This window comes from Toxorhynchites rutilus, chromosome 3 (genome assembly GCF_029784135.1).
Source record: "Toxorhynchites rutilus septentrionalis strain SRP chromosome 3, ASM2978413v1, whole genome shotgun sequence".
Classification (NCBI taxonomy): domain Eukaryota; kingdom Metazoa; phylum Arthropoda; class Insecta; order Diptera; family Culicidae; genus Toxorhynchites; species Toxorhynchites rutilus.
The window spans coordinates 149,899,811-149,914,717 of record NC_073746.1 but is presented as its reverse complement, the minus strand read 5'-3'; the positions used below and the strand labels follow the sequence as shown (position 1 = coordinate 149,914,717).

Sequence of the window (14,907 nt, the reverse complement as noted above, 5' to 3'; positions counted from 1 at the left end):
GACGAAATCAAATGTAACCATACCAACGTAAGTAATAACATAAACAAATCCAAACTTTTCGTCTTGCCATTCCTCATACGTCTTTTCTAAATAGTGTAAATTACGAGCCACCTGTTAACTCCACCATATTGGTTTTTAGAATGCTGAAGTCGATTTCGTTCGGTTTGCAGAATGCAAAAGTCGACCTCAATCAGATTGCGAAATTTCTAAACTCTTTCAGGTTCAGGAATAAGGGTATTTTTAAAAATTCCATACAAATTCAGACAATTTTCACTAACACTGACGTGAAGACCCTAATAGCATACATGGTAATTGTCTATACGTTGGGTATCATGCTTCATACTTGCGTTATGACGTCATCGATCAGCTGTAACTTGACAGTTGCATAAAGTTTGCCAGCATACCAGCATTTGCATTATTATTTGTATCTGTTTAAATTCAACTATTTTTTTTAAAATACAGCCAAGATTAGAGTTTTTTTTAAATGATGCCGTTAAATGATTTGATAGGGAATTGTGACATAACCACACAAGAAGGTATCAATGAGGCATGCGAAAAGATTGCCTCAAAAGAGGTTCGTTCTTTCCAGTAAACGTTGATGAGTCGCACTAAACATTTTTTATTCCACAGAAAGAAATCGATGTGCGTTTGGAGAGTATTCTTTCGCAACAATGTCAGCTTGAGGCAAAAATGCGCAATATTGGTCTGGCACTGAGTGGTCTATCAGTTGTTGCAGAAAAAAGCCAGAACCTGTCGTCAATGATCGACGATACGTCTCAGTTGGCGGAAAATGTTAGCGCCAAGGTACGCCGCCTGGACGAAGCCCGAAGTCGAGTCTCGGAATGCCAACAGCGGGTTCATGATTTGATCGATCTTCAACTGTGCAGCCAAGGTGTAATAATGGCCATCAAAGAGGAAAACTTTGAAAAGGGAGCTCTGCACGTTAACCGATTTCTTTCCATGGATAAGGCCTTGCTGCAGAAAACGGCGGATGATGTGTCTGGTTCGGTTACGTCTGTTAGTAAAGCAGTTTCCACGCTGGAGCAAGCAGCAACACAAATACGGCAAGTGGTGAATCAGAAGTTTGATGAGGCCGTCAAAAAAGATGACCTCGCGTCAGTCGAACGATTCTTCAAAATATTCCCGTTGCTGGGTATGCACGACGAAGGTTTGGAGAAGTTTATGCACTATATATGCTCCAAACTGCACAATAAGTCCCAAAAAGAACTTCGCTCATCGATGGACATTGCGAAGGCAGAGAAAAGAACTACCGTTGCGTACGCTGACACGCTGACAGTGCTATTGGAGAACATTGCGCGTGTGGTGGAAGTCAATCAAGCGATCATAGAAAACTGCTACGGCCCCGGACGTTTAATTCAGATAATTAACATATTGCAGAAGGAATGTGACGATGAAGTGGTTCAGTTGGTCTTGGAGTTCAACAAGAATCGACAAATCGGAAGAAGAGTAGCACAGATTAATGATTATATCAAAAATTCGGGTAATTCAACGACGATGGGCCATTACAGGAAAGCCTCTGGTGGAGGATCAGTTGATAAGCTAAATGCAAAAGATATCGATGCACTAATAGGTGAAATTACTATTATACATTCCAGAGCAGAGCTCTATATAAAATTCATTAACAGAAGATGCGCGGTAAGAAATATCTTTAAATACTGCCTCCACATTTTCATTGCCTTGCCTTTCTTTCTAGAATGATCTCGAGAAAAGCAACATGGATCTCGACACAAAACAAGCTAAAATGAATGGTTTGAATGAATTACTTCAGAAGTCTCGCCTAAGCACCCAAATGCAGGAAGTATTAGGAACGTATCTACTGTTCGAACGGTACTTCATGGAGGAAAGTGCATTGAAGGCGATTGCTCTGGACAATCTTGAATTTGATCAACAGTGTTCCAGTATGTTGGATGACGTTTTCTTCATTATTCGCAAATGTATTCGTCGTTCGATTGGTACCCAATCATTGGATGGCGTTTGTGCTGTGTTAAACAATGCTGCCAGTTGTTTGGAACAGGACTTTATGAATGCCTTGAAAGCGCCGCTAAAAGCTGGCTATCCAACGGGTTACATGGACTTGGCACAATCTGCGTTACAAAGTTCGATTCAACAGGGTCGACTACAAACGAGCGATGTAGATCAAGCTCGCATGAAGTTTATCACTGCTCTGAATAATGCCGATCAGTCCACGGAGTTTATTGAAACTTTGTGGTCAATGATGACGGAGGAGATCAAACTGAATTTTCCCGCAATGACCGTCCGAGAGAAGGAAAAACTTGATAGTTGTCTTTCTGGTCTGAAATCGTTCGGAGACTCGCTCAAAGCGCTCGTTGATTTTGGACTTCAGCAGTTACGCACGTCTGCCATAAAGCCCCGCCTGCATCCGTGGGTAGATCAATTTATCAGTCATAATCACAACCTGACAGAGGATGAACTGGCCACGTACGAAGCCGGTGAAACATTCATCCAATTTTTGGTCGTTCAGATCGATGGACTATTTAATATGTTCAAATCAACTCTCACCTCTCGCAATTACGATGCGCTGGTCAGCATCGTAACCACCGAAATCACAGCCCGTTTGGAGCGAGCGATCAAAAAGTCTACCTTCAACAGACTCGGTGGATTGGTTCTAGATCAAGAATGTCGTGCGTTGGCGTCGTTCTTAACCGGGGCCACCTCATGGTCAGTGAGGGATAAACTTGCAAAACTACTCCAAATATCAACGATCTTGAACTTGGAGAGTGTGTCCGAATTACCCGAGTATTGGGAATCCTCGTCAGCAACCTGGCGGTTGACCCCAAGTGAAGTACGCTCGATTTTAGCGCTGCGGTGAGTATTGTGCATTAAATTGTACGGCTATAGTAAAAGTTTTTTTTCTTATTTACAGCATTGACTTTAAAATCGATGACATAAAAAAGTTGAAATTTTGAATGCGCTTATTGCAAGTATTGCATATTGTAAATAATCAAATCGTATAATATAAATAATGCAAAATAATTTGACTAGAATATTCGAAAATTCATTAATAATAAGCTTAAGCGATGTTCTCTTTTACACCCCGAGTTCATGAAAAGTGTATTTTAAGCTCTTTTTAAAATGACAGGAAATAATTTGCAAGGTAGGTTTGCTGAATATTGTCCCGCATGACTGGAGACAAGTGAGAGTGAGAGCCATACGAAAACCCAACAAGCCGCCTTGCGATCACAATACGTATAGCTCGACTGCAATATAATCCTGTATTCGTAAATTGTAAGAGAAAACGATTCTACTACGTTTGGACAAGTGGGTCGAAACGAACAATTTGCTGTCAAATACGCAATTTGGCTTCCGCCGAGGTAAAGGAACGAATGATTGTCTCGCGCTGCTATTTTCTGAAATTCCAATTGCATTCGCTCGTGAAGAACATATGGCTTCTATTTTTCTCGATATCCAAGGGGCATTTGATTCAGTTTCCATGGAAATTCTCTTAGAGAAGCTTCATAATCGTGGACTTTCACCAATTCTGAACAATTTCCTGTCAGAAAAGCAAATGATTTTCTCTCATGGCAGCTCGAAATCTTCTCATCACAGTTTTATGGGCCTACTGCAAGGCCCCTGCCTAAGCCCTCGCTTGTATAGTTTTTACGTCAATGGTATGAATGATTGTCTAACTAGAGACTGCACGCTGAGACAACTTACAGACGATGGAGTTATTTCCATCACGGGTTCTAATCCCGTCGTTCTGCAAAAATAGTCGCAAGATACCCTGAACAATCTGTTCACGTGGGCCCTCAAGCTGGGTATCGAATTCTCTACGGAGAAAACTGAAATGGTCTTTTTTTCTAGGAAGCACGAACCCGCCCAATTCCAGCTTCACCTATCCGGAAAAACGATCCAACACTCTATGTTTTTCAAATACCTGGGTGTATATTTTGATTATGAGCCTGATCACGAACATCACTGCCACGTACGCCTTCACGTCGCTTACAATTCACTTAATCTTTTTGTGTTTATCATCATTGTCACGGACAGCTGCGTGTAAAAATGGACTACGTGAAGTGAAAGTGTTCATTCCCGTTTATAAGAGACATGTTGGTTGCATAATGTCGGGTGTTTCAACGTTGTGTCGGTTGCATAATTTCGGACGTTTGAACGTTATGTAGGTAAAATTAATACAGCGTATGAGATAACATTCCATTTAATTAATCGTATATTTTAGAACAACAAGTTTGCGATTATACCTCGATGATTAGTTTGCTGAGTCAAATGCTGCCTCAAAGATGAGGAGGAATACTTGGTTGCTCGGGAATAATGTAGTTGTTGAACATATGGGAATGTAATTCTACGCCAGAGATAAAACATGACTATTATGTTTAATAATCGAAATCTCGCATACTCTTGTACTTAGCTCTGTCTTACTCGTTTGAATAGTGAGAAATATTTAGAATCATTTTTTTATGAACCGTTTCTACAATTTTGATGAATAATAATACCTTCTATATCTAACAAAACCGAATTTATCCACCTCACGATCAGTATAATCTTAGCTACTCCCATATGGGATTCTGAAGTTTAATCCTCTTATCCTTCCCATTCTCGTGTAAATTGATATACGGGACATGAGGTTTGATTTAATTATTGAAACAGAAACTGGTCAGCAGCGTCGGTCAGAAGATGGTGATGCATAATCCTCATAGAAAACATCTGATGGATTTCATGGAATTTGACAAAAGCGGAAAATGATTCAGATTTTCTTTAGGCGGATATCAAAATTATGGAAAAAAAAACTAGAGAAGAATTTAAAAACAGTATCTTGTGAATGCTTTGCAATGATAGACTCATTTTTTCCTTGTTTGAAACTAATTATCACTTTTGACGTAGGATTGCGTCTTTCGGGAACATATTGGGGTACAAATTGAAAATCGAAAATCGAGCGCATCGTGAAAATTGTCCAATTTCAAACGCTTATTGCACAGTCATTTCATGATGGATTGATGAATTTTTTGCGTCAATCGATTTCGGCACTCCATAACATTTTTTTATATTGGAGAAAATAATATATGTCATGAAATTAACTATCGAACAATTGGCAAAATTGACGACACATGCGGCGGGTCCCTAACAGAGACATCAAAACCAAGCTGCCTGGGGGAAAACGGCATTGCAAATAAATGAAAGTAGGGGGAACTTTTGTTCCTACCGAGATGTGTTCCCTAACAGAGACATCAAAACCAAGCTGCCTGAAGAAAATCGGCATTGCAAATACATGAAAGTAGGGAAAGCTTTTGTTCCTATTGAAAAGTTAGGGAATACAGAGACATCAAAACCAAGATGCCCGGGGGAAATCGGCATCGCAAATATATGCAAGTCGGATGCATTTTTATATCGCAAGTAAGGTGAGTGATACGATTAATTCTAGTAAATAAAATTTAAATTTGGAACTTTAATGTTGGTTGTTTCGTTAAATTTCATATCAATGACCGATCGTGTATTGTGAAAAATTTAGCACAATATTAGAAAATGTGATTTCCCATATGTTCTACATATAGTATAGTATGTTGTGTTATTGTTAGTCCAATTAAAATTCGCATTGAATTGAATAAACACTCAGAAAGTGAAAGTCATACAAGAAAATAACCTTTTCCAAATTAAATATGTTTTCTCTATATTAAAGTAACATGTTTTTACTGGTGAGAAAAATTGATAATTGTGTTCGGTATTGGTAATTATCTTATACTACATTAGTGATTATTACATTACATTAGTTTTATTACATAGACATTTGTTTTTTCATTATTTCATCCATAAAATAGGAGGCATCTTGTCTAGGATCAGAGAGGACGGTTTTCATCATATATCGTTGCACTTCGGTATCTTTTATCTGACACGTACCATCCAACGACTGTTTACCATTCTTCTGTCACTGGTGGAGTGAACAAACAATATGCAACAACCAAACAAAACGGCCCTTTTCAGGGCCACCAACTCATTATCAAATAGTTTAACGATGTAATTCTTCTAACATATCCAAAATCAACAGATAGCTTAACGGAGTCCTACGACAACTATGCGGTCGTGTCTCGGACACAACCCTCCAGTGACTTTTTAAATATGCTTTCATTCAAAGTATGTCTTCAAAACAATACAGTTGAAAATATCTATAAGGTAAAAAGTTATAACTATCGTCCTGATTCTGGTCTGGTCCGCCAATTCTGAATGTTTGAATTACAAAAAAACTAGCTCTGCAATTTTGGGAAAACTTTACAGTTATTATTCTATAATTCATAATATCAACAAATCAATATTATACAATCAATCGTGATCGTATTTGGGCCAGTGGCCTCCATTGCCATTTTATGGTGTTGCAACTCTCTCTTAGTCTAATCCTAAACATAGAAACAAAAAAATTCTGTTCATTCAGGACAATCGGAAGTAGACCTCCGCCATGTATCAATGGGTCTACGGGAACTACATTTTTGATCCTTAATTACATCCCATAGCGCATTTACCGAATCCAAATAAACAAATTTACGTCCTCTGGATACGTCAGAATTTCGTTCTAAAAATGCCACCAGGCGGGTAAATTGCTGTTTGTTTATCTTTCGTTTCTTAAACAAGACAAGACAAGACTCAAAATGTTAGCAAAAAAGCTAAATAAATACGAAATTAAACTTACTCCATTCCGCGTGACTAGCTTTCACCATCTAAAACACAAGTGACAAATATACCTGTTTTTCTCCATGACATGACAGTATCGTGATATTCATAATAACACCGAGTTCATCACAGTTGTCACGACGGATGAACTCTTCTGGATTCTACACACACGGTGACAGCCGTAATAAGGTTGTATACAATTCACTCCGTTTTCACCGTGAAGTGACGTTCGTGATCAGGCCCTATAATTGTACCTGGGGGATACACATTGCGTATTTGGAACAGAAATACCAGCAAAGAATCAATCTTCTCCAAACAATAACCGGAACACGGTGGGGTGCCCATCCAGAATACCACATTAAGCTTTACAAAACAACGATATTATCAGTGTTAGAATATGACTGTTTTTGATTCCGATCAGCTGCCAGGATTCATATTCGCAAGCTGGAGAGGATACAATATCGTTGCTTGCGTATAGCCATGGGGTGTTTGCATTCGATACATACGATGAGTCTCGAAGTCATGCCAGGAGTACCCCCGCTTACTCTTCGGTTCACAGAATTATCTTACAGATTTCTGATAAAATGTTCTTTACATGAACGGGTCCACTGGCTTTGGTATCTTCAATGAAAATTTCAGTGCCTCTTTCAAACTCAGAGATCCGTGTATGTCGCTGAACTGGGTGCGATATACTACGCACTAGGGATCATTGAAACATTTTCCATCAACCATTATTTTATTTTTCCATATATTTTCAGCCCAACAGAGGCAATCCGCTCAATGAAAGTTGATAAACGCTCATCTTATACACTCGTAAGTTGGCAGCGGATGTGGAGTGAAGATGAGTTCGGTCGTTGGTTTACACGATTATCCCTAAGGTCTCGACCAAGATGCTAAACTATAGGTGTTTCGTTCTTGACACTTTCATGACAATACCTGAGACGAGTAGCGAGACGTAGCTTTCTGAATTATTTACTTTTTGTTTGGTTGTGTGGTTATGGTTTCATATCAACTCGCTGAGGAAAACAACTGAAGGAAGAAATAAACAAATATATATTCGTGAAAAATAGTGTACTATAGCTGCAATAAGGTATTTATATTATATATTATAACCGCTCCATGTAATGTAATTAAACATACACATACTCTTTACAGATACACAGGTCGAAGGCCACTGATCATTTAACAAGAGCCAAAGGTTATACCGCTCATGGCAACTCTACACGAGTTGAAGATTGTACCGTCCAGTGACCATTCTACCCTGGATTCCTCGAGTCAAGAGAGACGCACCACGATTGATATGAGGTACAGACTAGGGGGGCGTCGCTGATCAATGGTCAGTTATACTCCAATAGGAAGTATCCCGTGTCGGCCACACATACATAGTACTGGAGACTACAACATCCCAATTATGAGATCTATGTAATACTAACCTCGAGCCAACCGCGAGTAATCGGTTACATATTACTAACACAGTTGTAAGACAAAAATTGTTAAAATATTGGACTCCCGGCCCCGTCAAGCTACGTGCCTTAATAAAATATATATTTTGGGAAAAAAAAATTATATATTATTCAATATTTTTGGGGGACAGTGAGGATTTGATGAGCTTGTGAATGTGATAAAAGTGCTATAAGTCTAAGAAATCTGTTGTCCAACTCCTCCACAGATAATCGTTCATCTCGCGGTTCTCTATCATGCCAAAATTATATTGTGAATATTTTATTTACTTCAGATGCCGTATTATTGTGCAGTAAAAGGATGTGGAAACAAGGTTCTCATAACGAAAAATAACCCGGACATTGTTTACCACACTTTTCTCCGAGATGGAGATAAAAATCAAAAATCAAATCATATGCTCACGTCATTTCCATAGAAGCAGTTACGATGACCGACATCAAATGCGCCATGAACTTAATGGTACGAGGAAATATAGGATGTTGAATTCCAAAGTTAAACCTTTTTTCTGCCTTATATGTATCAGCCATTCCATGTCTAACCGATATAGTGGTTCTCCGATTTTCGTGGAAAGTGGTAGATTTGTTCTTTATTGTAAAATATTAGACCCGTCTTTTCTTGTTTTTTTTATTAGGGCTGTGTGGTATACGTTGCAAATCGTGAATATTGTCACCGGATTAAGGGGATTGTAGTGATGTAGAACGTTGAACTTTTGACTAGTCTGAAATCGATCCACCGCCGCAACAATAAGAAATTTCTCACCGTGCAATTTTTCGAAATGACTGGTATACTCATCGGCAGTGCGGAAATACTCTCGGCATACAAAGCAGCAGCGCAAAGAGGGGTCCAAATTGTGTTTCAGCATACGTTCCACCGTAGTCACATAACGAATTTCCGATAGAAGTCGATTCGCCGCTACCATCTCTTTAATTTCCTTCAAAACTTTGTCGTTTTGTAAAATTGCATCCAGCATACGCAGGAATTTGTTTTGCTTTTTGGAAGTTAACTCTGAAAAATCAACAAATATAATCATTCTTTAGCGGAATAAATATATCAAACCGACCTACCAGCGTGATTGTTCTGTTCTTGCTGCTCCAGTAGGTTTCGCAACCGCTCCATGTTCAATTTAAAATGATTTGGTCGATTACCATTGGCATGCTGTTGGATTGGCTCATTACGTGTTATCAAATTGTGGTTCATCAGCACCCAGCCCAACTCGTCCATTTTGACACGAGTGTTGCGGCGCAGTTTTATTTTTCGCGTAGTTTCCGTTTGATGATGCCTCCGTCCTTGATCAGATTGTGCCGATAAATTCGTACCACGTACGATTCTATTTCATGCTTTTGCCCTGGTGATAAAACAAAAAAAAATTAACACTCTCTTTTAAATGCTCAATAAAACCACATACGAAAAACGCTGCTTGCTTGGAAAGAAAAGCATTGATTGCGCGGCTAGAAGGTAAAATATACTCAAAACATCCTTCTGCACTGTTTTTAATTCGACCGCTGATTGTAGATATCTGAAAAAGTAGAAGCAATTATGAGAAATTGTCGAGACCAAGGCGTTATACTATAGGTGGACCGCAATGTCAAAATTGCTGTTCGGCCATTGCTCGTGAAAAAACAAATTTGTTTACAAAGCAAATCATATCTTTTGGTGACAAATGCATTCGTAGGCAAAATAGCTGCTCGCGCTTCACTGTAGGCAGGTAATTTTCTGGATTTTTTCGTATAACAATTTCTCATAATTGCTTCTACTTTTTCAGATATCTACAATCAGCGGTCGAATTAAAAACAGTGCAGAAGGATGTTTTGAGTATATTTTACCTTCTAGCCGCGCAATCAATGCTTTTCTTTCCAAGCAAGCAGCGTTTTTCGTATGTGGTTTTATTGAGCATTTAAAAGAGAGTGTTAATTTTTTTTTTGTTTTATCACCAGGGCAAAAGCATGAAATAGAATCGTACGTGGTACGAATTTATCGGCACAATCTGATCAAGGACGGAGGCATCATCAAACGGAAACTACGCGAAAAATAAAACTGCGCCGCAACACTCGTGTCAAAATGGACGAGTTGGGCTGGGTGCTGATGAACCACAATTTGATAACACGTAATGAGCCAATCCAACAGCATGCCAATGGTAATCGACCAAATCATTTTAAATTGAACATGGAGCGGTTGCGAAACCTACTGGAGCAGCAAGAACAGAACAATCACGCTGGTAGGTCGGTTTGATATATTTATTCCGCTAAAGAATGATTATATTTGTTGATTTTTCAGAGTTAACTTCCAAAAAGCAAAACAAATTCCTGCGTATGCTGGATGCAATTTTACAAAACGACAAAGTTTTGAAGGAAATTAAAGAGATGGTAGCGGCGAATCGACTTCTATCGGAAATTCGTTATGTGACTACGGTGGAACGTATGCTGAAACACAATTTGGACCCCTCTTTGCGCTGCTGCTTTGTATGCCGAGAGTATTTCCGCACTGCCGATGAGTATACCAGTCATTTCGAAAAATTGCACGGTGAGAAATTTCTTATTGTTGCGGCGGTGGATCGATTTCAGACTAGTCAAAAGTTCAACGTTCTACATCACTACAATCCCCTTAATCCGGTGACAATATTCACGATTTGCAACGTATACCACACAGCCCTAATAAAAAAAACAAGAAAAGACGGGTCTAATATTTTACAATAAAGAACAAATCTACCACTTTCCACGAAAATCGGAGAACCACTATATCGGTTAGACATGGAATGGCTGATACATATAAGGCAGAAAAAAGGTTTAACTTTGGAATTCAACATCCTATATTTCCTCGTACCATTAAGTTCATGGCGCATTTGATGTCGGTCATCGTAACTGCTTCTATGGAAATGACGTGAGCATATGATTTGATTTTTGATTTTTATCTCCATCTCGGAGAAAAGTGTGGTAAACAATGTCCGGGTTATTTTTCGTTATGAGAACCTTGTTTCCACATCCTTTTACTGCACAATAATACGGCATCTGAAGTAAATAAAATATTCACAATATAATTTTGGCATGATAGAGAACCGCGAGATGAACGATTATCTGTGGAGGAGTTGGACAACAGATTTCTTAGACTTATAGCACTTTTATCACATTCACAAGCTCATCAAATCCTCACTGTCCCCCAAAAATATTGAATAATATATAATTTTTTTTTCCCAAAATATATATTTTATTAAGGCACGTAGCTTGACGGGGCCGGGAGTCCAATATTTTAACAATTTTTGTCTTACAACTGTGTTAGTAATATGTAACCGATTACTCGCGGTTGGCTCGAGGTTAGTATTACATAGATCTCATAATTGGGATGTTGCAGTCTCCAGTACTATGTATGTGTGGCCGACACGGGATACTTCCTATTGGAGTATAACTGACCATTGATCAGCGACGCCCCCCTAGTCTGTACCTCATATCAATCGTGGTGCGTCTCTCTTGACTCGAGGAATCCAGGGTAGAATGGTCACTGGACGGTACAATCTTCAACTCGTGTAGAGTTGCCATGAGCGGTACAACCTTTGGCTCTTGTTAAATGATCAGTGGCCTTCGACCTGTGTATCTGTAAAGAGTATGTGTATGTTTAATTACATTACATGGAGCGGTTATAATATATAATATAAATACCTTATTGCAGCTATAGTACACTATTTTTCACGAATATATATTTGTTTATTTCTTCCTTCAGTTGTTTTCCTCAGCGAGTTGATATGAAACCATAACCACACAACCAAACAAAAAGTAAATAATTCAGAAAGCTACGTCTCGCTACTCGTCTCAGGTATTGTCATGAAAGTGTCAAGAACGAAACACCTATAGTTTAGCATCTTGGTCTCGACGAGTGCATGGTTCAAGGGTTGAATGTAGGTCGTGATTTCATTCACGTGATATCTCCAGGGGTTAGACATCAATTGAATATAGGCTACCCAAAGTCAAAATCAATATGGCGTCGTTTGTTTATCAACATACCATTTGCGAGGATTGAAATCGTTGAAATCGCGGAAATTGGGCTGCTTTATTTCTAACTGCATAAGCGATTTTCATATTTCGGTTTCACATGGAGGTGTTCAGATTCAACATGGAGTTTAAAGTTAGCCACTATTTAACTATACAACCGGACCGTGTTGTAAACAACAGTAATTGTCAGAACCAAAATGTCAGTAAACCGCAGCAATATTGGGTACATTGGCAATATGAGGAATTTGACGTTTTAGTCATACCCCTGGATATCTCGGCTTATGTCCAATCACTACAACCTAAGCGCGCATCTTTATCGCATTGGGCTCGCAGCAAGCAATCTTTGTGATTGTGGCGATGGCTACCACGACATCGAGCATGTTGTCTGGTCGTGTATCCGGTTCCATGCTGCCCGCTCTCAGTTTTCCAGACCACTGAGGGCATTAGGCAAACAATCGGATATTCCCGTCCTGGATATCTCAGATAGTCGTGATTCTGATCTTCTGCTTCATCTATACCTGTTCCTCAGAAACGCCGATATTAACATTTAATGATGTTTCCTCTGTTGTATCCCTGTATCATATCCCTCCTATCCGATCGATAAACTTTTACTTAGTCGCGGCAATACATACACATACTCTTCACAGATACACAGGTCGAAGTTTGTGCAGGCCAGTGATCGTTCAACAAGAGCGTCCATATAGCGAAGTATGGGTGTATTGCACTCTGCAATCAAGTTCTAAAAGTAAAAAGTAAAAATACTATGGTACTTACGTATTAACGCCACGCCAATTTTTCATGAGTTTATTTGTTCGCAATAAATAAAAGTTTTTAATATTAAATTTAATTTCTGAGTAATATGTTTTAACAGTGCATTTAAGTTATTTTGATTTTCCAACAACTTTGTCGCTTGACAATAACTGGATTTTGATAAAATGTCTTGTAATGATATTTAAAAGTTCATATTTTTATTAGTTCTGCTTGGTAGAAGTATCTATGGAAATCTCATTTTGTCATAGCACCAATCCCAACAGGTGTGAGCATTAATTTTTCTGCTTTGAAGATCTACTTTTGTCGACTTGGAGGTTGTCCTAGCGGAATGACTGATAAATCGTGATCGTAATGACTTATTGGTGACATTTTGCGATCGATCAACTACCTCTCGTGAATTCGAGCATTGTTTCCGGGTTAAAGAGCGAATGTGGAGCGTGGTCAATTCTATAAAGTTTTGACAGCAATTTAACTTTAAAGTGTTCCTTTCGTAGTGCCAAAAGTTATGATCAGTTTTGTTTCAGAAAATTTGGGCCAGATAAGTTTTTTCTCGAATGGCACTAACGTCTCAGAGAAAGTCTTGTCGTCTCAACATAATTATTACTTGCGTCATTTATTATTACAGTTTTCTGTATGACATGCTCTAGAATACGATGATGATTTTTTTGATGGAATTTTTCAGCGGTGAGAGCTGCGTTCTTCGGTGGAACACTGAAGATGAAAATTTGTCCCGCAGCGGTTGCTGTTGTTTTGCTAAGAAGTATTGGAAAACTACCTGGATATGCAGTAAGTTCAGTGTTCCAGTGTCGCTCTAGACAGCGAGCAACAGTCGAAATGTTGATTCTGAGGGTTGATTTGAAAATCTGTTCAATTTGTCCTTTATTGCTACGTGTAGTCCTACTGTAAAAATGCGGTTGTGTCTTGAACACCACTCTTCTTCATTTATTTTTCGCGGGCCGCAATACCATGGCTAACAGAATGTCCACGGTGAGGGAGTAGGAGGTTCGGATAATGTCCACGTGGATACATAAAATGAATAATTTTGAAAATACATTAACATCTACAATCAAAAATGAATGAAATCTGCTCAGCATTTTCATAGAAAATCGGTGGAATGTACATGTATACAACAGGGGTGGGGTATAGCAAATGACCACGTTTGTTCACGGTGGGGGAGGAGGGATTTTTCAAAATCGTGATTTTTCTGTCCACGTGGTAAACGCATAATCGTTCTAAGAAGTGTACTTTTTGAATTAAGGGAGTAGTACACTATCTAAAAAAATTGAAAAAAATAAAATTTCTGGCCTAAAATGTTCTCTGGGAAATCTACTTTACTGTAGTTTTTGTCCCAGGTTTGCCCGATGCTCCGTTTCGAAGTTACAAACCAATTAGTGGACCGGAGTGCAATAATTTCTGCTGAAAATCAGATAAGGAACGAATCGATCGAGCAGAGATATGGATTTCAGAAGCAGCAAGAGAAGGCCACAAGTTCAATTTGGCAACAAAAAAACGACAGGAAGATCACGTTTTAAGCGTTGAAGGGAAGTTTAAGATACGATGTAAAATAAACGAAATAAATGTTTTCAAAATCCAAAACGCGTTTTTCTCGAAACCATGATTTGCAATCTGGGGGGAAATTCTACCTCCTGAACGGTATATTCGTTTTTGATGAAATTATTTTTCTCAGATTCTCCACGAAATTCACCTTCATCGTACGTAGGATTTTGACGTAGGATTACGTCTTTCGGGAACATATTGGGGTACAAATTGAAAAATGAAAATCGATCGCATCGTGAAAAATGTCCAATTTCAAACGCTTGTTACTCATTCATTTCATGATGGATTGATGAGATTTTTGCATCAAACGATTACGGCACTCCATAACAATTTTTCACATTGAATAAAATCATATAACTAACTATCGAACAATTGAAAAAATTCAACCCCTATCCAAACAGAGATACCCAGTCCTGATTGGTCGAAACTGACGTCATTTCTTTTTCGCGCCCGATTCGTTCTCTCACCGGCAAGCTGCATGGCA

The 14,907-nt window shown here is 38.8% G+C and overlaps 3 protein-coding genes across 6 annotated transcripts; 2 read left to right on the top strand and 1 right to left on the bottom strand.

Moving 5' to 3' along the window:
- Positions 1-361: 361 nt before the first annotated feature.
- On the top strand, positions 362-9,040 carry LOC129779608 (conserved oligomeric Golgi complex subunit 4). 4 transcript variants are annotated; one of them, XR_008743719.1, is made up of 6 exons: positions 362-574; positions 631-1,656; positions 1,715-2,847; positions 2,906-6,986; positions 7,413-7,744; positions 7,810-9,039. XR_008743719.1 is itself a non-coding variant. In XM_055787183.1 (4 exons), the coding sequence occupies exons 1-4, from the start codon at positions 485-487 to the stop codon at positions 2,946-2,948; spliced, it is 2,292 nt and encodes a 763-aa protein (XP_055643158.1). In that variant the 5' UTR covers positions 362-484; the 3' UTR covers positions 2,949-9,040. The 4 variants fall into 4 exon arrangements, 1 of the variants encoding a protein (XP_055643158.1); XR_008743718.1 differs by having other exon boundaries at positions 2,906-7,744; positions 7,810-9,040; XR_008743720.1 differs by having other exon boundaries at positions 2,906-7,744; positions 8,390-9,039.
- On the bottom strand, positions 8,666-9,676 carry LOC129779616 (uncharacterized). Its single transcript, XM_055787196.1, has 3 exons — positions 9,521-9,676; positions 9,180-9,460; positions 8,666-9,120 (listed from the first exon to the last, which is right to left on the bottom strand). Exons 2-3 carry the CDS (start codon positions 9,334-9,336, stop codon positions 8,702-8,704), a joined length of 576 nt encoding a protein of 191 aa, XP_055643171.1. The 5' UTR covers positions 9,337-9,460; positions 9,521-9,676; the 3' UTR covers positions 8,666-8,701.
- On the top strand, positions 9,671-10,844 carry LOC129779615 (uncharacterized). Its single transcript, XM_055787195.1, has 4 exons — positions 9,671-9,820; positions 9,878-9,988; positions 10,050-10,330; positions 10,390-10,844. The coding sequence occupies exons 3-4, from the start codon at positions 10,174-10,176 to the stop codon at positions 10,806-10,808; spliced, it is 576 nt and encodes a 191-aa protein (XP_055643170.1). The 5' UTR covers positions 9,671-9,820; positions 9,878-9,988; positions 10,050-10,173; the 3' UTR covers positions 10,809-10,844.
- The last annotated feature ends 4,063 nt before the right edge of the window (positions 10,845-14,907 follow it).

Excerpts from the sequence above, each read along its gene's own strand:
- LOC129779615 (XM_055787195.1), top strand. The coding sequence starts at position 10,174 with ATGGACGAGTTGGGCTGGGTGCTGATGAACCACAATTTGATAACACGT. Across the intron at positions 10,331-10,389 it reads AGAACAGAACAATCACGCTG|AGTTAACTTCCAAAAAGCAA; the intron begins GTAGGTCGGTTT and ends TTGATTTTTCAG.
- LOC129779616 (XM_055787196.1), bottom strand. The coding sequence starts at position 9,336 with ATGGACGAGTTGGGCTGGGTGCTGATGAACCACAATTTGATAACACGT. Across the intron at positions 9,121-9,179 it reads AGAACAGAACAATCACGCTG|AGTTAACTTCCAAAAAGCAA; the intron begins GTAGGTCGGTTT and ends TTGATTTTTCAG.
- LOC129779608 (XM_055787183.1), top strand. The coding sequence starts at position 485 with ATGATGCCGTTAAATGATTTGATAGGGAATTGTGACATAACCACACAA. Across the intron at positions 575-630 it reads AAAAGATTGCCTCAAAAGAG|AAAGAAATCGATGTGCGTTT; the intron begins GTTCGTTCTTTC and ends TTTATTCCACAG. Across the intron at positions 2,848-2,905 it reads CGCTCGATTTTAGCGCTGCG|CATTGACTTTAAAATCGATG; the intron begins GTGAGTATTGTG and ends TCTTATTTACAG.